The sequence below is a fragment of the Symphalangus syndactylus genome, chromosome 18 (assembly GCF_028878055.3).
Source record: "Symphalangus syndactylus isolate Jambi chromosome 18, NHGRI_mSymSyn1-v2.1_pri, whole genome shotgun sequence".
Taxonomy (NCBI): Eukaryota; Metazoa; Chordata; class Mammalia; order Primates; family Hylobatidae; genus Symphalangus; species Symphalangus syndactylus.
In genome coordinates this window covers 16,833,960-16,858,050 of record NC_072440.2, presented here as the reverse complement: position 1 = coordinate 16,858,050, position 24,091 = coordinate 16,833,960, and the positions used below count along the sequence as shown (strand labels likewise).

General features: G+C 53.5%; 1 protein-coding gene across 11 annotated transcripts in view; it reads right to left on the bottom strand.

Annotated features, from left to right (window-relative positions):
• Nucleotides 1-6,761: 6,761 nt before the first annotated feature.
• PACSIN2 (protein kinase C and casein kinase substrate in neurons 2) overlaps nucleotides 6,762-24,091 on the bottom strand; it is a 145,195-nt gene continuing 127,865 nt past the window's right edge. For 4 of the 11 annotated variants that reach the window (XM_055252553.2, XM_063622966.1, XM_063622964.1 and 1 more), the window contains exons 6-11: nucleotides 21,826-22,001; nucleotides 19,634-19,754; nucleotides 16,206-16,327; nucleotides 13,827-13,949; nucleotides 13,086-13,282; nucleotides 6,762-8,447 (exon numbers count right to left, since the gene is read on the bottom strand). In XM_055252553.2, coding sequence (XP_055108528.1) covers nucleotides 8,335-8,447; nucleotides 13,086-13,282; nucleotides 13,827-13,949; nucleotides 16,206-16,327; nucleotides 19,634-19,754; nucleotides 21,826-22,001 — 852 coding nt within the window. In that variant the 3' untranslated portion in view covers nucleotides 6,762-8,334. Of the gene's footprint in view, nucleotides 8,448-13,085; nucleotides 13,283-13,826; nucleotides 13,950-16,205; nucleotides 16,328-18,079; nucleotides 18,086-19,633; nucleotides 19,755-21,825; nucleotides 22,002-24,091 lie in introns of all 11 variants that reach the window. The other 7 variants (XM_055252558.2, XM_063622967.1, XM_063622968.1 and 4 more) reach the window with 3 other exon arrangements.

The window sequence follows — 24,091 nt, the reverse complement described above, 5'->3', positions numbered from 1 at the left end:
TGTAGTCCCAGCTACTCGGGAGGCTGAGGCAGGAGAATCACTTGAGTCCAGGAGTTCAAGGCTGCAGTGAGCTAGGATTGCATCACTGCACTCCAGCCTGGGTGACAGAACGAGACACTGTCAGTAAAAAAATAAAAAAATAATAAAAAAGAAGGCCAGGCACAGTGGCTTACACCTGGAATCCCAGCACTTTGGGAGACCAAAGTGGGCGGATCACTTGAAGCCAGGAGTTTGAGACCAGCCTGGCCAACACGGGAGAACCCCGTCTCTACTAAAAATACAAAAATTAGCCGGGGGTGGTGGCGTGTGGCTGTAATTCCAGCTACTCAGGTAGCTGAGGCATGAGCATTGCATGAACCCGGGAGGCAGAGGTTGCAGTGAGGAGAGATTGCACCACTGCACTCCATCCTGGGTGACAGAGGGAGACCCTGTCTCAAAAAAAAAAAAGAAGAAGAAGAAAGGAGGAGGAGGAAAGAAGAAGAAAGAAGAAAGAAGAAGAAGAAGAAGAAGAGAAGAAGAGAAGAAGAGAAGAAGAGAAGAAGAAGAAGGAGAAGAAGAAGAAACAAAATAGTGACATATGAAACCACACAGATGAATGTCAGATGAGTCATGTGAAGTGAAAAAAGATAAGGCTACATATTGCATGGTTCCATTCATATGGCATTCTGGAAAAGGTAGAAACAGAAAACATATAAGTTATTTCTAGGGACTGGGGGGTGTAAAGAGGGGAGATCCACCTGTTGGGGAGGTGATGGAAGAGTTCTGTATCTTGATTGTGGTGATGGGTTATGTGATACGGTTTGGCTGTGTCCCACTCAAATCTCATCTTGAATTGTAGTTCCCATAATCCTCATGTGTCATGAAAGGAACCTGGTGGGAGGTAACTGAATCATGGGGGCAGTCACCCCCATACTATTCTCATGATAGTGAGTAAATTCTCATGAGTTCTTACGGTTTTATAAGGGGTTATAAGGGGTTTTCCCCTCTTTGCTCAGCATGTCTCTTTCCTGCTGCCATGTGAAGAAAGACGTGTTTGCTGCCCCTTCTGCCATGATTATAAGCTTCCTGAGGCTTCCCCAGCCATGCAGATGTGTGAGTCAATTAAACCTTTTCCTTTATAAATTACCCAGTCTTGAGCAGTTCTTTATGGCAGCGTGAGAATGGACTAGTACATTACATAACTGTATACATTCATCAAAACTTCAAGAACTGTACACTAAAAGGAGTGTATTTGGCCTGGCGCAGTGGCTCACGCCTGTAATCCCAGCATTTTGGGAGGCTGAGGTGGGTGTATCACGAGGTCAGGAGTTCCAGACCAGCCTGACCAACATGGTGAAACCCCCTCTCTACTGAAAATACAAAAATTAGCTGGGTGTGGTGGTGGGCGCCTGTAGTCCCTGCTACTCAAGAGGCTGAGACAGGAGAATTGCTTGAACCCAGGAGGCGGAGGTTGCAGTGAGCCAAGATGGCGCTACTATACTCCAGCCTGGGCAACAGAGGGAGACTCCATCTCAAAAAAAAAAAAAAAAAAAAAAAAAAAAAGCATATATAAATTATACCTTAAGAACTGAGAAAAATGGGAAACAAAGCAAATGCTTAGCAACATGGGACTTACAGCGTGAGTATCATTCAGCCACTAAACAGTACACTTCACGCATGAACAAGTTGGGCTTGAACTACCTGGGTCCACTTACATGTGGATTTTTTTCTTTTCTTTTTTTTTTCTGAGATGGAGTCTTGCTCTGTCACCCAGGCTGGAGCGTGGTGGCAATTAACTCAGCTCACTACAACCTCCACCTCCCAGGTTCAAGCAATTCTGCCTCAGCCTCCCGAGTAGCTGGGATTACAGGTGTGTGCCACCATGCCTGGCTAATTTTTGTTATTTTCAGTAGAGACGGGGTTTCACCATGTTGGCTAGGCTGGTCTCGAACTCCTGACCTCATCCTCCCACCTTGGCCTCCCAAAGTGCTGGGATTACAGGTATGACCCACCATGCCCAGCCAGATTTTTTTCAATAAAAGTTACACTTGAGTGTGCCAGCCTTTCCTGTTGCCCCTTCCACCTCCTCTACTTCTTTCACTTCTTTTTTTGAGACAGGGTCTTGCTCTGTTTCCCAGGCTGGAGTGCGGTGGTGCAATCATGGCTCACTGCAGCCTCGACCTCTCAGGCTATAGCGATCCTCCCATCTCAGCCTCCTGAGTAGCTGGGACTACAGGTGTGCGCTACCATGCCTGGCTAATTTTTTTTAATTTTTGGTAGAGACAGGGTGTCCCTATGTTACCCAAGCTGGATTCTAACTCCTAGGCTCAAGTGATCCTCCCACCTTGGCCTCCCAAAGTGCTGGCATTACAGGTATGAGCCACTGTGTCTGGTGTTTATTTTTTTTTTATTTTATTTTATTATTTTTTTTTTTTTTGAGACGGAGTCTTGCTCTTTCGCCCAGGCTGGAGTGCAGTGGCGCAATCTCGGCTCACTGCAAGCTCCGCGTCCCGGGTTCACGCCATTCTCCTGCCTCAGCCTCTCCGAGTAGCTGGGACTACAGGCGCCCGCCACCACGCCCGGCTAATTTTTTGTATTTTTTTTTTTAGTAGAGACGGGGTTTCACCGTGGTCTCGATCTCCTGACCTTGTGATCCGCCCGCCTCGGCCTCCCAAAGTGCTGGGATTACAAGCGTGAGCCACCGCGCCCGGCCAATTTTTAATTGAAGTATATTTAGGAATATGAGAAAATGCTCATGATCAAATGGTAGGAGAAAGAAGTAGGGTACAAAACTATATTTACAGTACGATCCCAATTTTGTAAGCCACATACACATTGAAGATGATGATAAGAAAACAGCACGTGTGGCTGGGCGTGGTGGCTCATGCCTGTAATCCCAGCTACTCGGGAGGCTGAGGCAGGAGAATTGTCGAACCTGAGAGGTGGAGGGCACAGGGAGCTGACATCACGCCATTGCACTCCAGCCTGGGCAACAAGAGTGAAATTCCACCCCAAGAAAAGAAAAGAAAAAGAAAACGGCACATGTGCATATATATGTTAGGAAAAAGACTAGAAAAAAATACACCCCAATGTTAGCAATGTAACCTCTGGAAGTCAGGATCACAGATAACTAATGTTTTTCTCAATACCTTTACTAAATTTCCAAATTTTCATCTGAGCCTTTGTTCCTTTTACAATCAGGAAAAAATAATTAAGATTGCTATTGGAAAATACTATAAAGGGGCAGGGCCACCCGGCTGTCTTTGCCCAGAAGCGGCCAGTGACTGTATATAGTTCACGTGCCCTGAGGCGGCTGCCTTGGTGATCCGAATGCTGTTGAGCTCAGGATCTTTTAGGTCCTCGTACCCTAACCCTAACCCTAAGGCATTCTGGGTTTGGAAAACCAAGGCCCAGAGAGTGGCCTGTGTCTTCCACAGGTGTCTGGGGAAGAAGGGCTGGGGAGGGGCGCAGACCTTCCCTGCCTCAGAGGAGGCTTAGGGAAGGGTGGGCAAGGGAGGGGAGCAGAGCGGGCAGCCATCACTCTGGGGAGACCTTGGACTGTGAAAAGGGGTTGGGGAAGGAAAGCTTACAGGGCACCCACAGGCTGGGGTGCCCACCTGGCAGGGTCTTTGGCTTCTGAGCACCCCTTAAGTTATCCTCACTTGATCATCCCTGTTTTTGTTGTTGTTGTTTTGAGAGAGTTTTGCTCTTATTTCCCAGGCTGGAGTGCAATGGCGCGATCTTGACTTACTGCAACCTCTGCCTCCCGGGTTCACGCGATTCTCCTGCCTCAGCCTCCCAAGTAGCTGTGATTACAGGTGCCCACCACCACGCCCAGCTAATTTTTTGTATTTTTAGTAGAAACGGGGTTTCACCATGTTGGCCAGGCTGGTCTCGAACTCCTGATCTCAGGTGATCCACCCGCCTCAGCCTCCCAAACTGCTGGGATTACAGGCATGAGCCACTGTGCCTGCCAGTCATTCCTACTTTTCAGCAAATGAAACCCAGGCATTTTCCGTTTGTCTGTGGTCCAGCCTCCCGCCCAGGTGGGGACTCAGGGACACTTCCTACAGGAAGTTGGGGAACGGCTCAAGGATTGAGCAGTGCTCTGATCTCTGAGGCCTTGGAGCCTGGGTTGGGAGGCCTGAGACTTCTAAAACCCACCACACATTCTCAGAAGACAGCTCAGGCCCTTTGTCTCTGGCTATCCCATCGTGGTGTCAGAATAACGCAGGTCCTTCTCTGAGCCTACCAGAGTTTCCCAAGGGCAAGATTGGCTTCTCTTGTTTGTCCTGGCACCGCTGAGTCTCACACACAGTATGTGCTCAATAGATGCATGGTGAGTGAATGATTGCCCAATGGATACATAAGGACAGCCAGCTGATCCCCCACCTGGTTGGGCCATTAAGGGGTCAGGCCTTGCTCAGCTTTCCGAACCACGTGGTCTGTGCCCACGGGGAAGTCACTGCTTCCTCTCACTTGTCCTGTTTCCCCATGAACTACGAGGGGGTTGGTCAGGTGGTCCACACACCTTCCCAGCCTCCCCCATCCCTATCCCGATGGCTTGTGAGTGGGTTCCCTCCAGGCCTATCCAGTGCTGAGGCCTTGGCGCAGCCCAGGCTGCCCAGTCGGGCCTTCACTACATGTTTCTGAGTGGGCCAGGATCTGGCATCAGAGCCCAGAGCAGAGGCCAGCCCTGTTCTCCATCTGCAGGGACCTCCGAAGGCCCAGTTTTAGCTCAGGCTGCAGCAAAGCCAGATCCCTACTCCGGTCACTTGGCAGCACTTGCTCACCCTCCCGACATTTCTGGGGTGTGAGAAGGATGGAGAGAGATGATGAAATACTCCCGTCCTGAGCTCCAGGGAGCTTTGGCCCAGAAGAGGGCTCTGGGGCTAACGCTCCCCCTAGTGTCAACTCAGGGGCCTTGGGGACCCGAAGAGGTGTGGACAGGTGGTGGGAGCACTGATCCAGGGTGGTGGCTGTGGGAGGAGGGAAGGGCAGCAATGGACAGCAGAGAACCCTGGGACCCTGCCTATGGTGTCACTCATAATCGTGACAATGACGGGCTCCTGAGTGCCTGTGGCCTTTTTCTTTTTTTTTCTTTTTTGAGATGGAGTCTCGCTCTGTCGCCCAGGCTGGAGTGCAGTGGCGCGATCTCGGCTCACTGCAAGCTCCACCTCCTGGGTTCATGCCATTCTCCTGCCTCAGCCTCCTGAGTAGCTGGGACTACAGGTGCTAGGCATCATGCCCAGCTAATTTTTTGTATTTTTAGTAGAGACGGGGTTTCATCGTGTTAGCCGGGATGGTCTCGATCTCCTGACCTCGTGATCCACCCGCCTCGGCCTCCCAAAGTGCTGGGATTACAGGTGTGAGCGACCGTGCCCAGCCTTTTTCTTTTTTTGGGACTGTCTCAAGAGCTCTGTCGCCCAGGCTGGAGTGCTGTGGTGCAATCATGGCTCACTGCAGCCTCAAATTCCTGGGCTCAAGCAATCCTCCTGCCTCAGCCTCCCAAGTAGTTGGGACTAGATGTATGCACCACCACACTCGACCAATTTTTAAACTTTTTGTAGAGACAGGGTCTCGCTATGTTGCCCAGGCCACCTTTTCTTCTTGCTCTAACTCTCCAACTGGAAAAGTATCACTTCTACTTGGGGAAACTGAGGCCTAGAGACAAGGTGACGTTTCCAAGCTGGCCCCTGAGGGCAGGGCAGGAGAGGGGAGGTGGGCAGTTAGAGGCCCTGCCAGATCCCTCACGGGGGGACAGGGTGATCCGGCCTCAGAGTGGAGGTTGCTTCGTCCAGCTCAGCGGGGACCGTGGTCTTGCCACGGTGTTTGGGCAGTGACTGAGGCCAGGGGCACCAGGAGCCTGCTTCTGACCCCCCACCTTCCCTCCCAACCCCGTTCTGCCTGTTTCTCTGCAGCCTGGGGCTGTGGGCCGAGCCGGGTGTCCGCCCTGCACTGCAGGCCTCCAACTCCTCAGAAGCTGGGAGCAGGGGACCCGCCACCCCTCAGACAAGGAGGCTGGGTGACAAGGATCTGTCCCCTACCCTTACTGAGCTGGGACAAAGCCACACTGCAGGGGCAGCTGCCTGCCTTGCTCCTCCCAGGTGCTCTGTGAGGCCCCATGCCTAGCTGGAGTGCTTTTCTGGGCAGCCTTCCCAGGGCTCGGTGAGCGTGGCCACAGCCGCCCTCATGTCTTGCTTCTCTCCCGTCTTCAAGCCAGTCAAGCTGCCAAGCCAAGCCTCCTCCTCAGTTTCTCCAGCAAGACAGGGGTGGTTCCTCAGGGATTTCGCTCAGTGCTTTGGGCTGGCTGAGACTCTTCAAGAAACCTGGCTGGCTCTTGGAGCCTCTGTTTCCTCCTCTGTAGAATGGAAATGGGGAGACTTGCCCATACCCTGTGGAGATGTTTGGAGATGCAGATAATGTAAGTAAAAAGTGGACAGCACACAGTAGGTGCTCAGGAAGATGTGCTCAGAGGAGAGTTATGGGTGATGCCAGTCTTGTCCTGCTGTTTGGGCTGGGGCAATAGGCGCCAGCTGATGCCCGCACCGTGGGGAAGCCCAGGTCAAGCCACAGCAGGTCTTGGGGAGAAGGGAACCCCAAGGGGCTTAGGTGCCTCAAATCCCCAACCTCCAGTTTGGCAGGGGCAGTGGGCCATGGCCTTTTGGGCAGGGGTCCTGTGCCCTGGATCTTGCCCAGCTCCAAAGCTAGTAAGCCCCAGGGAGGCCACCCCCACCAATGAAGTGGGCGTGAAGACAGATGATGGCAAAGGGACTTCCATATGCACGAGATCAACTGTTTATTGATTTTTTCCTAAAATACTATACATTTAAAGGAACTCTTAAACTGAAAAGACTTGACAATTTTTGGTAAATCTGTAGCACAGAAATGAGGATTTCTGCTGGTAAGTTCTCATGACAGACACAGACACAGACACAGGTCCACTTTCCAAGCAAGACATCTGCTCACTGGAAACGGAGTAAATGCATAGCTCGTGATGGCGGCGGGCACTGCTGAGTTACATAAAATACAGGTTCTCCCCCACCCCCACCTGCCCCATGTGACCACAGTGTAGCTCTGGCTGCAGTACCTGCTCCCTGGCGACTCTGGGCAGCCGCAGAGACTTGTGCTGTGGGTAAGACCCAGCTTTTGTTTGTGTACAAGTAATACGACGACTGAAATCTGCAACGACTGCAAAGATGCAGGCACTTTTACAGTGTTCTGCTACGGAACCAGGACAAAGGCCCGTCAGAAGCCGGACCAGCAGTCAGCCAGTGACAAGCCTCCCTCCAGCAGGCACCATGTCAGGGAGGCCCCAGGCCCACTGAGCCCGGGAGGAGACCCAGCCGGCCAGCCAGACGTGTGCCTGAATGCCACAGACTTCAAGCAGTTTACAAACGAAACTCACTGTTAAAAGCTGTTAAGTCTCATTAAAACAGTAGACAAGTGCTTTAGATTCTCTGAATATCAAATAATATATACAGATATACACTGAGACATGACAGTCTAATATAAAGCATCTTTATCTACAGATGCATTTGCTTGAAAAGTTAAGTCTTCTTTTTAACTCTGAATCACTGATAAAATTGTTAATTTGCAAAAGAGTACAGTTTTAAGCAAGAATAGAGTGAAAATAATTTTTAAATATGGCGATTTGGGGGAGTTCTACCTAAGATTCTATCTAAAGCTTCCATTCAGATGCCCAAAAGCACGAAGAGCATTCCCAATAGAAACCCGACCATAACCCGGTCCCACCCTCCTGCCATAATTCCTTTCCTCAAACATTATCTGCCACCTGAGGCTAAGCCTACACAGGGCATGGGAATAGGGAGATCGTTTCCTCAAGACTGGTGTGCATCAATCTGTGCCATAATTTAAGTAGAAATGAACAGAACAGGTATATAAAAAAGTATAACTGTACACAGCCTTTAAATTAAAAACCTCAAAATCTTCACTCAGAAAATGGGATGTAAGCTTGTTCATTTAAGTTGCAGGTGATGGACTCGTCAGAGAGTAATCAGTGGAACAAGATCAGTGTAACCCACCATTGACTTGGAAAGGAGAGACAAAGTCAAGAACATAGAGATCTATGATAGGCCAACAGGCACAGTGGGCGGGGAGGGGTGGCTATTTCTGTTGTTCTGCGTCTTCCTGCACTCAGATCCCTCCAGCTGCACTCGGAAAGATGCCAAGTCCCAGGCGAAATGACCAGCTCATCTGCCTTCCAGGAACACCATGAAGCCAAGAGCAATGGAACCATCATCTCTTGCAGGAAAAGGAGTGGATGCCCACATGGCTGGCTGAGGCTCCTGGGCCTGCCACCTCCGTCCCCCCGCTGGCCTGTCCCCTGGCTTATCACTGGATCGCCTCCACATAATTTGCTGGGTATAGGCCAACTTGCCCGTTGTCCAAGCGTCCCTTGCACCAGCCCTGCTCATCCTCGTCCTCCATCTTGGTCAGCTCGTCCCCTGCAAGACAAAGTGGGAGCCGTCTCCATGAGAGCGTGTGACACTGACGGTGGGCTACAGAGCCGCATTCACGAGCTTTGGGCCCACAGAGGGTGGAGGGCCAGGCATTCTGTGGCGGGCAGGCCAAGGGCCTGGTCATTTCTCTACTAAATGCATTTTAAGTTGCCTCTTTGGTCACAGGCCTCTGACAGATCTAGAGATGACAGTCTCACACAGTAATTTAGAGCAAGCTGCTCTCAGCTGCCACAGTGGCTCCCACTGAGACTGCGGCGTTGAGCTCCGTAGGGCTGTGCCTGCCTCACCACCCTGGCCAGGTGGCAGGAATCCTCCCTCGGTCGTGCCCCTCCCTCACGTTGGGCCTCTTCTGTCCTCCCCACCAGGGCCCCGGCCGCCTTTCTCCCAGCAGCTGTCTCTGGGGTCTCTCTGCCTTTGCTAATCCCTCTCCTCTGCAACTTCCAGGCTGCGAGAGGGGAAGACACCATGTCTGACAGTCATACCTGTCATTCTATCCCCAGCACCTGGCTGAGGACTTGTGCCCGGTGCCATGTGTCCACCCTTCCTGACACCCTGAGAAGGAGCCCCTGGCGCTGTTCTGGAATCTCCCTGTGGCTCTAATGTATTAACATGGTTCCATTTATCTTTTGTTTGTTCCAACCCGATGGACCTCCTACTTCTGGCCAGGCCTTGGGTAGAGGAGGAGACACAGAGATGAGAGGAACTGATGGATCCTGGTCTCAAGGAGGCAGACTAGGGTGGTGAGGGGGAGGTGGCACTAGGGTGGAGCCCCAGGTCTGGCATTTGCCAGGTTAGGGAAGCAGAGCAGCTCAGAGCCCAGGGGTAGGCAAGGGCCTGTGCGCTTCTGGCTGGTAACTCACTGCAGGGAAGGCGAGCTGGGCCTGCTGGCTCGGACCTCGTCAGGGGCAAGCAATTGGTGGGAAAGAAATAGCCCCAGTGCTGTTTTGCCTTTATTGTTAAGTTTGTAGTTTTGTAACTCTCTTTGGCATTTTTTGGTCCATTTTTCAGAATTAGATGCAGTTTTCCCCCTGGTTTAGCATTTCCCTGATGCTTTGGATTTTGTATGGCAGCAATGCTGGTCAAGATGCCTGCAGAGCTAATACCTGGGGCTTCCAGTGCTCCCTGGACTGCCTGGGCTCAAATCCCACAGCCACCACTCACTGGCTGGGAGACCTGGACCAACTGCCTCCACTCCCTGGGCCTGTGGCCCTCATCTGTGGACTGCGGGTGCTGTGTAGATGAAGTGTAAAGAACTCTGGGAGGGCGGGACATGCCTAAGCACTGGCTCCACCTCCCACTGTCCTGCTGCTTCTGCCAGACCAGCGCTCCTGCAGATCTGACCCAGAGACATCAGGAGCAGATGCAGGGGCCACAGGGCAGCAGCCACAATGAACCACCATCTCTTCCCACTGCTTCGTGCCTCGGGCCCCTGGCGTTTCTTTTGTCCCGCCTTCATTGGGTTGCTGTGCTCTCACAGGCCTGCATCCAGGCTACCGAGGATCACTGCCTGTAACCCCACACTACCACGTGGCAAACAGCCAGAGCACCGCAAGAGACTGAAGTCAAGCCACATTGGCTGGGAGCTAATTTTGCATTGTTAAAAAGCAGGATAACACAGAAAACAGAACGGACAGGAAAGCTTTCACGTTGTGCAAATGTGAACTGGTGATTACAAGTTTCATTTCAAACAGTTTGCTTTTGACAATTTACTTGGATCTGGAAGAAACATTTTAAATCTACAAAATTACTGTCAAACCCAATAGGAAGGATTGAAAAGGCGTCAGAAATTATAAACAAATAAACCAACAAAGTCAGGGGTAACAACCCCAACCAAAGATATCAGAAACTGGATGAAGATGGCTTAAAGGCACATCAAAAAAAAATCCAAAAAACCAAAAAAACCCAACTTCTCAAACTTGGCAGAGGCAGCTGATAACCAGCCCAAGGGATGAGTGTCTGGGGACAGCAGGCTGACACTCTGGGTGCTGAGGGGAGAAGGCTGAAGGCTGGTTAGAAGCTAGGCCATTGGGCACAGCCCCCAGGCCCTGGCTTCCCTGCTGAGTGGGGGGTTGGGTGGTGGTGGTAAGGCCGCCTTTCCCACAAGTGTAGCCTAGGGACAAGGGCACACTCCAGCCTGTGTGGGTTGAGTTCTGGCCCAGCTTCCCTCTTGGAGTGGTAGATGCTGCTTTTGGGGGAGCTTCACAAAGAGGGCAAGAGAGAGGGAAGAATCTGGGTTGCTGTGGGTCTGTTTTGGCCCTAGGCCACTCCAGCTTCCTTAGGTGCTAAGATAGCAGTTTTCTTTTTCTTTTTTTTTTTTTTTTTGAGACGGAGGGTCACTCCATCACCCAGGCTGAAGTGCAGTGGTATGATCTCAACTCAACTCACTGCAACCTCCACCTCCCAGGTTCAAGGGATTCTCTTGGCCTCCCCAGTAGCTGGGATTACAGGCGCGCGCCACCAGGCCTGAATAATTTTATTTTTTTTTTAGTAGAGGCAGGGTTTCACCATGTTGGCCAGGCTGGTCTCAAACTCCTGACCTCAAGTGATCCTTCGGCCTTGGCCTCTCAAAGTTCTGGGATTACAGGTGTGAGCCATCGTGCCCGGCCAAGATAACACTTTTCAAATTGAAGATGTGAAAAGCCATTTTGGTAAACTGCAAATGCATTAAAAAAGATTCCTAGTTGGGTAGGGTGGTAGCGCACATCTGTGGTCCCAGCTATGCAGGAGGCTGAGGTGGGAGGACTGCTTGAGCCCAGGAGATCAAGGCTGCAGCTGCTGTGAGCTATGATCGCACCACTGTACCCCAGCTTGGCACCGTGTCTCTATTAAAAAAAAAAAAAAAAGATAATCATTGAAGACCATTCAAAGAAGAAAAAGACATTGGACAGAAAGTCTTCACAGGCAGAGCACATGTAATCAGGATCCAGGCTGTTTTATAAAACTATGGTTTCTGCTCCTAGCAACACAGGTATGTGTGTGGGTTAGTGTGTGCATGGTAGGTGTGGGCAGGTAGGTGTGCACACACATAAGTTGCTGCCTGAGACAAGGCCCCACCTGGCCCAGGGGCATGCCAAGTGCTACTCTGGGGTCTGGGCAAAGCTGTGGCTCTCCTGAGGGCTTCTCTGGCAGTTGGGGACCCCTAGAGAAAGGCTTCTCTCAGGGACCTGCAGGGCTAGCAGCTCCCAGAGTACAACTGGGGGAACCTGGTGGTCCTGGCCAACAGCTTCTCCAGATGCCCTTCTGTGTGACTAGCCAGTGCCCTGCAATTCACAGCCTTGGCCCAGCAAGGGGAGGAGTCTGGGCACTGGCTTGGGGGCACCTCACTATTTCTGAGTCTTGCCACTATGCATCCGCTACTTTTTTTTTTTTTGAGACAGAGTCTCGCTCTGTCACCCAGGCTGGAGTGCAGTGGCGTGATCTTGGCTCACTGCAAGTTCCGCCTCCCCGGTTCAAGCGATTCTCCTGCCTCAGCCTCCTGAGCAGCTGGGACTATAGGCAGCCGCCACCACGCCCTGCTAATTTTTTGTATTTTTAGTAGAGACGGGGTTTCACTCTCTTAGCCAGGATGGTCTCCATCTCCTGACCTCGTGATCTGTGTGCCTCAACCTCCCAAAGTGCTGGGATTACAGGCGTGAGCCACCACACCCAGCCTACTTTTTTTTTTTTTTTTTTTTTTTTTAAGAGATCGGGTCTTGCTCTCTCTTCTAGGCTAGAGTACAGTGGTATGAACATGGCTCACTGCGTCGTCTTGGGTTTAAGTGATCCTCCTGCCTCAGCCTCCCAAGCAGCTGGGACTATAGGTATGCAACACCACGCCCAGCTAATATGCTAATTTTGTTTGTTTGTTTATTTATTTGAGACAGGGTCTGTTTGTTTGCGACAGGGTCTCGCTCTGTTGCCCAGGTTGGAGTATAGTGGTATAATCATGATTCATTGTAACCTCAATCTACTGGGCTCAGGTGATCCTCTCACCTCAGCCTCCCAGATAGCTGGGACTACAGGCATGTGCCACTAAAATTAGCCCAGGCAATTTTTTTTTTTTTTGAGACAAAGTCTTGCTCTGTCACCCAGGCTAGGGTGTAGTGGTGCAATCTCGGCTCACTGCAACCTCCACCTCCCAGGTTCAAGTGATTCTCCTGCCGCAGCCTCCTGAGTAGCTGAGATTATAGGCGTCCCGCCACACGCCTGGCTCATGTTTGTATTTTTAGTAGAGACAGGGTTTCACCATGTTGGTTAGGCTGGTCTCGAACTCCTGACCTCAAGTGATCTGCCTGCTTCAGCCTCCCGAAGTGCTGGGATTACAGGCATGAGCCACCATGCTTGGCCTAATTTTTTGTATTTTTTGTAGAGACAGGTTTCGCCATTTTGCCCAGGCTGGTCTCAAACTCTTGGGCTCAAGCGATCCTTCCACCTCGGCCTCCCAAAGCTCTGGGACTACAGGCATGAGCCACCACATCCAGCCAATTGGCTGCTTTTGACAATGAAGCCAGGGCACTGGGGAAGGGCCTGCAGTGATTCACAAGTGAAACTAGCAAGAACTTTTCCAGACTTAAAAAACAAAAAAGACCCCCCAACCTGCAGGTTGGAAGCCCTCCTCCCCTGGATGCTGGGGAGCCCACCTACCAGCCTTGAAGCTCAGCTCATCGTGCTCCTGCCCCTCATAGTCATACAGGGCCCGGACTCGCACTTCCGTCCCTGAGGTGGCATCGTCATCGAATGGATTCGAGTCCCCATTGGCATCCGTGGAGGAGAAGGGGTTGTTAGACTCATCGTCTGACCAGTCGGTGGGATAGCTCTGGGTCTTCTCGTAGCTGCTCACACTGCAAGAAAGGGGAGGCCACAGGGCCCTCAGCACAGGGCTGGCAGAGGGTGTGAGGCCCCCGCCCCCGCAAGGGGAGGGCACTGGAGCCTTGGGGCTCAGGGCTCCTTCCGAAGGAGCATAGGTGGAGCCAGTGCTAGTGCGAGTTCATGCCATCCACACTCATCCTGAGCCACCAACAGGCTTTCCAGGGGCAGGCGGCTGGAGATGCCCACAGCAGAGGCCAACCTGGGGCCTCGCTCTCTAGTCCCCAGCACAGACTGCGTGTGGTCTGTTTTCCTGTCATGCTGCTAGGGCCTTGAAGGGTTAACAGAGGACAGAGAAAAAGCAACTGAAGATTGTTAGCTGTGCCCTCCCCGAGGAATGGGGGTACCAGAGAGCCTGTGCATCAGCAGGCGGTGGGCCAGGGTGCAGCACACCAGGTGCCTACTTCCTGCAGAGCTTCGTGCATTGCTGAGTGCCGAGGGGTGAGACCCCTGGACAGAGAGAGAGGAAGAGAGACAGAGCGAGCGAGGTGGGACCAGAGGAAGCGTTTGTTCACCAACTTTTTGGCCTTAGTGTCCTCCTTCTCACTGACGGTGCTGCCCGTGTCGTCCTCATCCTCGAAGGGGTTGTAGCTGGACTGTGACTGCGCAGACTGGGCGGGGTTGCTCGGGACATTAAGGGTGCTATGGAGAGAGAGAGCTTTCAGGGGATCCCAGCTCTGCAGGGGCCTGTGAGGGTCCTGGCAACTCCTAGCTGCAGGATCTCAAGAGACAAATCAGCTCCTCCTGTGACTAGAGTGGACCGTGGTGTTTCAACAGAAAGGTTACTATGGCAGAATGCAGGCAATACTTCAGCTGTGAAACACGGTCCAGGAGCCTAGGAGAGGACTTGGTTTCCCTGTTCCTTCCTTGCACCTGGAGACAGTCTGTCCAGAACAGGGGCTCTGGGGTGGCGGGTGACAAGCCACAGCTGGAGCAAAAGTGGTTTCCAGGTTCAGGGCTTCTCCCCTGTCCTGGCTCCCACCACTGTGAGCTGGGGGGTCAAAAAGCCCCTTAGGGTCTCCTCTGAGAGTGACAATCTGGGAGGGGCCGGCTCCCATGGATGAGTGGGAGAGGGCTCTGAACTCTTCAGACCACATGGCCTCCTCCTGACGACTAAGGGGTTCAGGGCTCACTCTTCTGCTCTGTGGGGCTGGAGCTTTCAAAATCAGGGCCTGCTGCCGGGCGCGGTGGCTCACGCTTGTAATCCCAGCACTTTGGGAGGCCGAGGCGGGCGGATCACGAGGTCAGGAGATCGAGACCACGGTGAAACCCCGTCTCTATTAAAAATACAAAAAAATTAGCCGGGCGTGGTGGCAGGCGCCTGTAGTCCCAGCTACTCGGAGAGGCTGAGGCAGGAGAATGGCGTGAACCCGGGAGGCGGAGCTTGCAGTGAGCCGAGATTGCGCCACTGCACTCCAGCCTGGGCGACAGAGCGAGACTCCGTCTCAAAAAAAAAAAAAAAAATCAGGGCCTGCTGCAGTCTTTTCTAGATAGAAAGAAGGATTCCTTTGGTGCTCCAGAGGAAAATCCAGTCGTGCAACTGCCTACTGTGTGCCAGGCCCAGTGTGGGAATCAGAGAGATCTGGGCCAAGCTCTGCCTGAGGGCTGGGAGCCAGGAGCTGAGTTACGCACTACAAAGACCATAGGGAGACCGTCAAGCAATCAGGCACCAAGGGCCCTGGCACCCACCAAGTAACTGATCCTAGGACTGGGATACCCTGGCCAGCAGCACCTTCTACTTCCAAGACCAGGGCCTCAGGGCACAGGCCCCCAAAGCACTGGATGGACTGCTCAGCCTGAGCACCCACCACCCCAGAACCAAGGAAGGGAGGCGAGGACATGCCTCCAATGCCACCAGAGTGATCCTGAGCGGCCAGTAACTGCCTCATCCACTTCAGCCTGGCAAGGGGTACTGGACCTAGGCCTGCTGGAGGCCAATATCCAGGCCACATGTCTGAGCTCACCGGCCCTCCTCCCTCCTTGGCACCTTTCTCTAGCAGACTGTTGTGAGACGGCACTGGTGGGGGCGGTTGGATTGTGCAGCAACTCTGGCCAGCCCAGGGCCCCCAGGGTCTCCTCTGAGGCAGTGTTTCTTCTTTCCCATTCCCACCCCCAAGCATACAGGTGCCGGCCTGATCCCTGGGACAGGCACTTACTGCCGAGCCCACCCGCCCAGACAGTGTGCACAACAGCGGAATGACGACAGCCACACCTGCTGGGGAGCCCGGGTGGGGGCTTCAGTGTCTGGGGTTGCAGGAAGGCCATGGGAACATGGGCCGAGCCTTCTTAGGAAGCCCCAGTATGAAATGACTATTACTAAGTGTCACATGGAGGCCTCTGGGCAGGTCCTGTAGGAAGACCTCCTCTAGCACACACTTTACAGAAGGTTCTAATGACCACAGTGCCACCCTTATATCTCTCATTTTCAACCAATGACTAAGTGAGAAATAACCAATGCTCCTAGTGAAGAGGTAATTTGGAAAGGAGATGCCTGGCAGTCCTCTCCTGTCCCCCCCTCGACTGGCACCTGCACACAATACAGAGTGAGCATGAACCTTGGCAGGACCTCAGCTGCCCGAGGGAACCAGGGTGGCACCTCCACCAGTGTCCGGGCAGGGCGGTGCTATCCCTGGGGACATGAATGCCAGCCCTGTCATCAGCTCCTCCCCGTTCGGGTCTGAAGCTCAGGGCCAAGGCTCCCTCTCTGGATCTGTTGGCAGCTCTGGCACCAGGCAGGAAGATGACCTTCCCCAGAGATGCCCCTGGGCCACGGCCCACAGAGCTCAGGAGCCCAGGAACCTCCCAGGTGTCCAGGCTGGGGCTGCCCTGGACCATGCAGATTGCCCGGGGGCCCCCCCATGGGACGGCCTCTTTTGGATGGAGGTGGTGCCCACTCACCTGCTGGGCTTATTCGGCAGAGACTGGTCGCCTGTCTGGTTGATGCCCGTCAGGGTGACGCCGTCAGTGGCCTTCTTCTTCTCTCTCCGGCTGAGGGTTCGATTCAGGTCTGCGGACCACTCCTAGGCAACAGGTGCCGAGGAAGAGAAACCGAAGGTTCACTTGCTGGAAGCCACGTCTGTCCTCAGTTCCTACCCAGCGAGCCTGCAGTTGGCTCTGTGCGTCTGATGTGTAGACTTGGGCCTCTGCTCTCCCTGGTTTCCCAGAAGACCTCAGGCTCCCCATGCCCCACTTATGAACCCAAACGACCTGAGCCCCTCCTCACTGTTCAAAGCAGGGGCTCATCGGGGGTCTGGAGGCTGGCACCTCTACAACCACCCCCAGGCCATGCTGCCCGCCTCCCAGAGGACCAGCGGGGGTGGTGAGGACCAGGGCAAGGTCTGGAGCCTCCCGTTCCTGACCCCGCCCACCAAGGTTCTCAGCCCAGCCCCCTCAGGCCAGCATGGGCCCCTGTGGCCTCCCCAGATGTCTGCTGAGCCTCCCAAAGCAGACAGGAGCCAGCCTCTGAGGCACCTGTCCTGAAGTGCTGAAGATCCTTTGCATCGATGCCCTAAATTGTCCCTGGGCCACAGGGTCAAGACAGTTGGCTTCGGAGACCTGAGCAAGCCTGCCATGCGGAAAAATGGGCCCTGGACTGCAAATAAAACCAGGGCTAGGTGGCTACCAGCTGACAGAGGGGCAGGCAAGCGGACTCTCAGTCTCCAAAGAGCAGGGCCCTCCCCTGTGTTTTGCTGCCCTGGGACTTTTCCTCTGTGATCTGAGCACATGCTGGGCCTAACGAAGCAAAGCAGAGTACACTCCTCCCGGAAGCCTCACGAGTTCCTGGTGGCGAATGGGCTTCACCAACTGCACTGAAAATGGACTAGGGCAAAACCATGAAAGGAGACTGTGTCTTGATTTTCTAGAAGAGTCTGTGCATGCCCGTGTGTCTGACTGCATGCCTGCAGGCGTTTAATGAGCTCTCCTTTCCCCACATCTCCACCAGTTACCAGACAACTCTGATTAAAACTTGGTGTGGCTAGGCCGGGCGCGGTGGCTCACGCTTGTAATCCCAGCACTTTGGGAGGCCGAGGCGGGCGGATCACGAGGTCAGGAGATCGAGACCACGGTGAAACCCCGTCTCTACTAAAAAATACAAAAAAATTAGCCGGGCGTGGTGGCGGGCGCCTGTAGTCCCAGCTACTCGGAGAGGCTGAGGCAGGAGAATGGCGTGAACCCGGGAGGCAGAGCTTGCAGTGAGCCGAGATAGCGCCACTGCACTCCAGCCTGGGCGACAGAGCGAGACTCCGTCTCAAAAAAAAAAAAAAAAAAAAAAAAAAAACTTGGTGTGGCTGAGTCCACAGCTCTGCTCACACATACTTACAGAACTTTCGGGTTGGAAGCCAACTTAGAAGCATCCTGTCTAACCTGTCCATTTGTCAGATGAGGAAACTGAGGCCCAGAAAGGCAACATGACTTGCCCACGCAGCGTGGGTGGTAGACCTGGGCCCCTGACCCCAAATCTGGGTTACCTTTTCGTCCATTAATTATTTTCTGACCAAAATAGGTTGACTGAGAACTCAATTGGAACCTCAGAGTTCTCCACAGTGACCTCTGAATATAAATTCATCCTGATTGGGTGGCTTCCAAAGGCCAATGGGATCAACACCATGCCAGCGCTGAAGGGAAGGGCCGGCTCTCAATATCCCTGACAGCAGCGCAGCCTCAGCTGAACTGCTAGGAGCCTGGCGGGGGCAGCACACACACCCATGCGGGCCACAGACACCCTGCACGGCGTATGGCACTCTATCAGTTAGCCGAACGCAGACACTTACTTCATCCTTGTGGCGTGAAAAATAAAAACAAAGAATTGCATTAGAGAAAGACATGGTCCCGTAACAGCTGCAAACGTGCGCAGAACGAACGCACAGGGGCTGGTTCCCAGCCCATGGACCCACAGAGAGAAGGGCCCCCTGGGCTCCGGCTGGGACACCCTCCAGGAGACAGACTGTCAAATAGTCCTCCCCACTGTGCCCCCCTCTGAGTATAATGGGCACCTCTAAGGGACCCAAGCGAATTTCACAGGTGGTTTCCTGTGCCACTCTGGGAGCAGCAAATCCTCGCTGTGTCTGAAACCCCAGCTGTGCATAAAACACATCAGCCAAGACTTCCTGGTGTGTGGCTCCAGGGGAGAGGCTGGGCCTTGTGCTGTCCCCTCTAGGGCCACTTCCACTCCGGAAGGCTCTGGCCCTCCATGCTCTCTCAGTGCCTCTGTGGAAGGGGCACAGCTGCTCTGCCACCTCCTACCGGGAGCAAGTCCTGGGGCTGGCGCAGGGGAGTGCTCGGCGGCAGGGCCCACGCTGTCATTTGGAGAAACCTTCCTGTTAAGGGCCACAAAAGAAGTGCAGGAGTAAGGACTGACAAAACTGCAGGCTACGAGGCACCCAGGAGGTTTCTGAGTGGTGGGCCTGGGTCAATAGCCCTGCATGGACAAAGTCACCATGTTCCCCAAAAGCCCCCGACAGGACATGGGTGCTCCTGTCATTCCCATTCCACACGTGGGAAAACTAAGTCACAAAAAGGGCGAATAGTTTGCTCAGCTTCCCACAGGTGGTCAGAGGTGAGCAGAATCTGAATGCAGCCCGGGCTCTGGCCGCTGCTGAGTTGGGGAAGCCACGAGGCCCACGCCCGTGGCAGAGGTAGTCGCCCTCAGCATCCCCGCTGGGGCAGTTGACGCCACGTGCTTCAGCCTCAGGGGCAGCAGGACCTTTGCCCACTGCCTTCAGGGTGCCAGGTGGGGCCTGGTGACCAATCCTAGAGCTAGGTGAGAGCTGAGATCCCCAGGCCCTTGCATTTCGAATGTAAAGATAATGAAAGCTTAGACCCACATGATGAGAAAAGAAGAACATTCATTTTGAATCAGGATTCACTGCGTTTACTGCCTGGAGTAGGGAAAAGTCCTTTGTTGGAAGGGTAAGGAGGCTGCCCACTGGGACCGCCTCCCCTCCCCTGGCCCACTGTGAGGGGGGCACTGCGGCTGCTCCCTTCCTGGCCATCCCACGGGTGGGTCCCGTGTGCCTGCGGCTCCTGGGACTGACTAGGAAGGAAGGGAATGCCAGTGGCCAAAAGTGACAGTCAAACATTCCCAACTAGAGAGGACATAACTGCGACTTCACGAGAGGTTCAGAAGGCCTTCGGTAATGCCTGTGGCCCCCACCCAGGACTCTATGCCAGAACTTGGTCTGTACTATAGCTATGCCTAAAGGCTGCCTGATAAACAGGGCAAACACCAACATAAGAGTCTAGAATGAGAAAGACATCGTCTAGCAACTCTGTGGGCCCAGGTCGTCTTCCACGCTGATGAGGTCATGGGCATACCCTCCCCTTACCTCAAACTGCGGCCAGTTCATGGCCATGCCTGGCCCGTGATTGGCTCGGAACCACCTCAGGTCCTCCACTGCATCAGCCGCTCTGATGCTCTGCTCCAGGTCATGGTAAATGGCTTTGTAGCTAAATCAGAGAGAAACATGGCTCTTTTAGAAGGCAGGGGCCAGCTACCATTTGTCCCAGCCCAGTGCCAGCCACAGCAGGTCCCGCGGTCTCTGCCCTCTGTGAGTTGGTTTCACAGACAGAGCCAGAACACTCCTCCCTTGGCTAGGTGGAAGATCACGGGCTGCCACGTGCACAGATGGCTTCTGACAAATGAGCTTTAAATCAAACCAGCAAAGCAGGTGGCAATGAATGAGCCCTGCTCTGCATCACATATGCAAAAGGCACTAGCAGGTGGGCTGTGTGGGCCACCACTCTGTGTGGTCCCATTTAACCAGGCCCAGAGTTGAGGAAGAGAAAACTGGAGCGTGTTAGAAAGTACCCCTCCTTCCTCATCTCTGTCAGAAAAGCTTTATACCCAGACTTGCAAATGCAGAGTGTGAAGATGACCCGGTGCTGAAGACACCCACCACCAAGACAGGGTGGGGGCCGCCTTCCGGCTGGCAGCCATGATCGGCTCACCTTCCTAGGAGGCTGCCCTGCAGGGGAAGAGTATGGATCACCACTGGACCTGATATTTTCACTTAGAATCTTTATGGCTGCTAAGTCATGTACTTTCTCTGGGCCTCGGTTTCCTCCTCTGTTGAGTGGCCATGATCCTTTCCATCAAGGGTTGAGTTGTGTCCTTCATAGGAGACATGCTGGAGTCCAAACCCTAGTGCCTTGGAATGTGGCCTTATTCAGAAATAAGGTCTTTATAGAGGTAATCAAGGTAAAATGAGGTCACTAGCAGGGGCCCTAATCCATATGACTGGTGCCTGTATTAAAAGGGGGAAATCCAGACACAGAGACAGACAAGCATCCACACGATGGAAGTCACTCCACATGCAGAAGAGCCTGACACAGGCCAGCCCCACCCTGCTCCTACCAGCAGAGCAGCCTCGGGCAAGTCATTTAATCTCACCCAGCCTCAGCTTCCTCGTCAATAAGATGGGGTCAGTACCACCCACTTTACAAGACTGTCATAAAAATGGAATGGTGGCAGAGCAGCAGCGGTGCAGTAACTGTTGCTTTTGATGATTTTTATACAGAGGGAGACAAATGGAATGTGTCTCCTATTAACAGCAAGCCTTGACCTGTGATGTGTCCCTACACAGTTCTGCTAGATGGATGACAGTAATCCACGTTCTTGACCAGAGCCAGGACCTCTGCCCTGGTGAAGGCATCACAGAACCAAAGACGAGGAAAGCACAGAAGAAATAGCACAGCTTCCATATCACAATTCAGAACCAAGTCTCAGAGGGTATGTGCTGTCCTGGGGGCTGAGAGCCACTAAGCAGTCAGCTGATCACAAAAGGCCTCAAAGAAAGACTGTCCCAGGCACAACCAGCCCAGGAATGCCAGATTCACCCCCAGCGGATCTTAGATATGCCAGCTGCGGCTGGGCGCGGTGGCTCACGCCTGTAATCTCAGCACTTTGGGAGGCCGAGGTGGGCGGATCACAAGGTCAAGAGATCGAGACCATCCTGGACAACATGGTGAAACCCCGTCTCTACTAAAAATACAGAAATTAGCTGGGCGCGGTGGTGCATGCCTGTAATCCCAGCTACTCGGGAGGCTGAGGCAGGAGAATCGCTTGAACCCGGAAGGCGGAGGAGGTTGCAGTGAACTGAGATCATGCCACTGCACTCCAGCCTGGTGACAGAGCAAGACTCCGTCTCAAAAAGAAAAGGAAAGATATGCCAGCTGCATTGGCCCTAGCTGTGGCCCCAGAATGGGCAATCTCCCTTCCTACCCAGACCTGTACGTGGAGCTGGCAGAGTGGGCCCGGCCTTATCTGCTTGGGCCAGCAATTGGCTGGGTCAGCCAGGCTTTCCAGAGGTCCAGCCAGCCATGCCTGCAGCTGCAGAAACACTCAGCAGAGGGGCCCTCCCTGCCATCCAGATTACAGAGAAGTAGGAGGCCCTGAGGGCAGTGAGGAGACCTCCTGACGAACGCGCCATCCCCAACTGGGAGCAGCATCTGAGTTTGCTTCAAAAGCACTTTCCGTTGACTTCAATGATGTGTGTGTTTTAGCTCAAAGGAAACTTACCCAGTCACATTGGACAGGTCTAGGTGCTTCTGAACCTCCAGCAGAACCTCCCGGAAGAAACGAAGGCGTTTCTCCTCGAACTGCTGGCACTGCTCAAACACCTGCTCCATGTTCTCCATGTACTGGGGCGTGCCCTGGTCGAGCTCCTTCAGGGACTTCTCATACTTCTCTTTGGTCTAAAGGAAAATCCAGGCACAAGACAAAGGTTCATTTCCATTCAGCCCTTGGCTCACCCTGCCCCTGGAGTGTCTCAGGCCTCCCCAGATTCCAAATGCAAAGAAAAAACAGGAGCTCTAGATTCTGACAGACTTCAAGTTCAAGTCCCAGTCCCTCCACTCCTACAAGGTAAATCACACTCCTGCCATCTGCCCTGTCTCTCAGCTGGAGCAAGGCCCAGACAGGTAGATACTGGCAAAGGGCAGTCTCCCCAGAGCTCAGTGTGTGTGGCCTTCAGCGTGCCACACGCCCATGTCCTCTTCTCCCTGTGGGGAAGGGCTGTGCCTGGCTACCCTCAAGCCTCAGATCTGGCCCACAGCAAAGTTGGTGCTGGGGCTGAATCCTGTAGCTCTCTTGCAGCCTCACTGTCCTTTATTAGATGACGACATCTCTCCTTCACAGTGTTCTGATATGTAATGATGGGCTGCAGGAAGAAGGCATTCAAAAAAAGTCCTCCTTCCCTTGTCCTTCAGCCCACTCCGTCCCCCTCACACAGCTGCTCCCTCCCAGATTGTCCCAAAAAGGGGTTTTACAAGGCAGGAAATGTTAAAAGCAGGTGTGGCCTATCTCAAGAATATCTAGGGGTAGCTAGAAAATGTGTAAAATTCCTAAGACATGGCTAAAGTGGGCACATTGATCTGGTAGGGATGTGCCTCGAGGTCAATGACCTCACACTGGTACACACTTCCCCGCACCCCCTCATCTCGGCGTGCAGGGCCACCAGTTTGGTGGCCAGGTGGTTTTGTTAGTTGGTGGGATCATGGTCGTGTTGGCCCCCTGGGGTGGGTGAGAGATAGCAGGGCTGGGGCCACCTATTTATTGCAATTCTTTCTACTATGGGGGTAGTCACAGGGCTCCACTCAGGTCTAAGCTTTGCTGTCCCTAACAACATGTGCAGGGCCTTCTGAGGAAGGATGGAGCACTTCCCGAGACACTGCAGGCCTATGGGGCACCCTCTCTGCCCCCAGCTGGGACTGAGTCTACCCTGCCCATGTGGCTCCCCTCCCAGATGCTCTCCTCTGACTCATGTGGCTCAGAGCCCTGGGAGACTCTGCTTCAGGCTCCAAAGCAACTCCTCTTCTTGAAGCCTTCCCCAGCCTCGTGAGACCAGGTCCCACCCCGCCCTCTAGGGCCCTGACTCCTGCCCCTTTCTCCTCTCCTAGTATCCAGGTCCTTGCTCTGCTTCTCAGCCTCCTAAGATGGCTGGGCTTGGGTCCTCTGTGCCTACAGGAAAAGGCCACCCCTGCCAGGGCTGGGGCATGCCCAGCAGGGAGAGAGCTCCACAGCTCTGTGGCTATTCTCCTATTCCCCACCGCCATCCACACTGCCCGTGCCCACTACCTGGCAGCCCTGCATGGGAGCCTAGCTCAGCAGCCCAAGACACATAGCTGTGGGTTCGGCACCCAGCATCCGGAGGATACTGCTGAAGTGACACAGAGCAGCCCCATCTCAGAAGCCTTCAAGACACAATAGCCTCCCGGGAGCTCTCAGGGTACTCAGTGGCAACAAGATGCTCCACCTCTGGGCTGCCCCTGCCCTCAGCCTGTGCCGACCCTGTTAGCCCCAAGTCCTGCCCCCAGCACAGGCCAGGTACTGAGCAAGGTCATCACTGTTCTGGAAATCCCCTTGCAGGGCATAGAAAGTTCTCAGCGAACACCCATGGAGTAAAACAAGAGGTGGCCTTCACCCTTAGGTGGATTGTAGTATTTTAGCACTAAATGCAAAAAGTTCTTTTCTGATGGATGCTACAAGATGTAGTTGATGGCTGGTAAGAAACATGAGAGTACATGTGCAACCAGTCAGCAGTGGTATGTATCTATGTATGTATGTAGGTATGTATGTACCTACCTACCTACCTGCTTTAGAGATGAGGTCTCACTCTGTCACCCAGGCTGGAGTGCAGTGGTGTGACCACAGCTTGCAGCAGCCTTGAACTCCTGGGCTCAGGCAATACTCCCGCCTCAGCCTCCGAAGTAGCTGGGACTACAGGCACATGCTACCACACCCAACCAAATTTTTTAATTTTTTGTAGAGATGAGGTCTCACTATG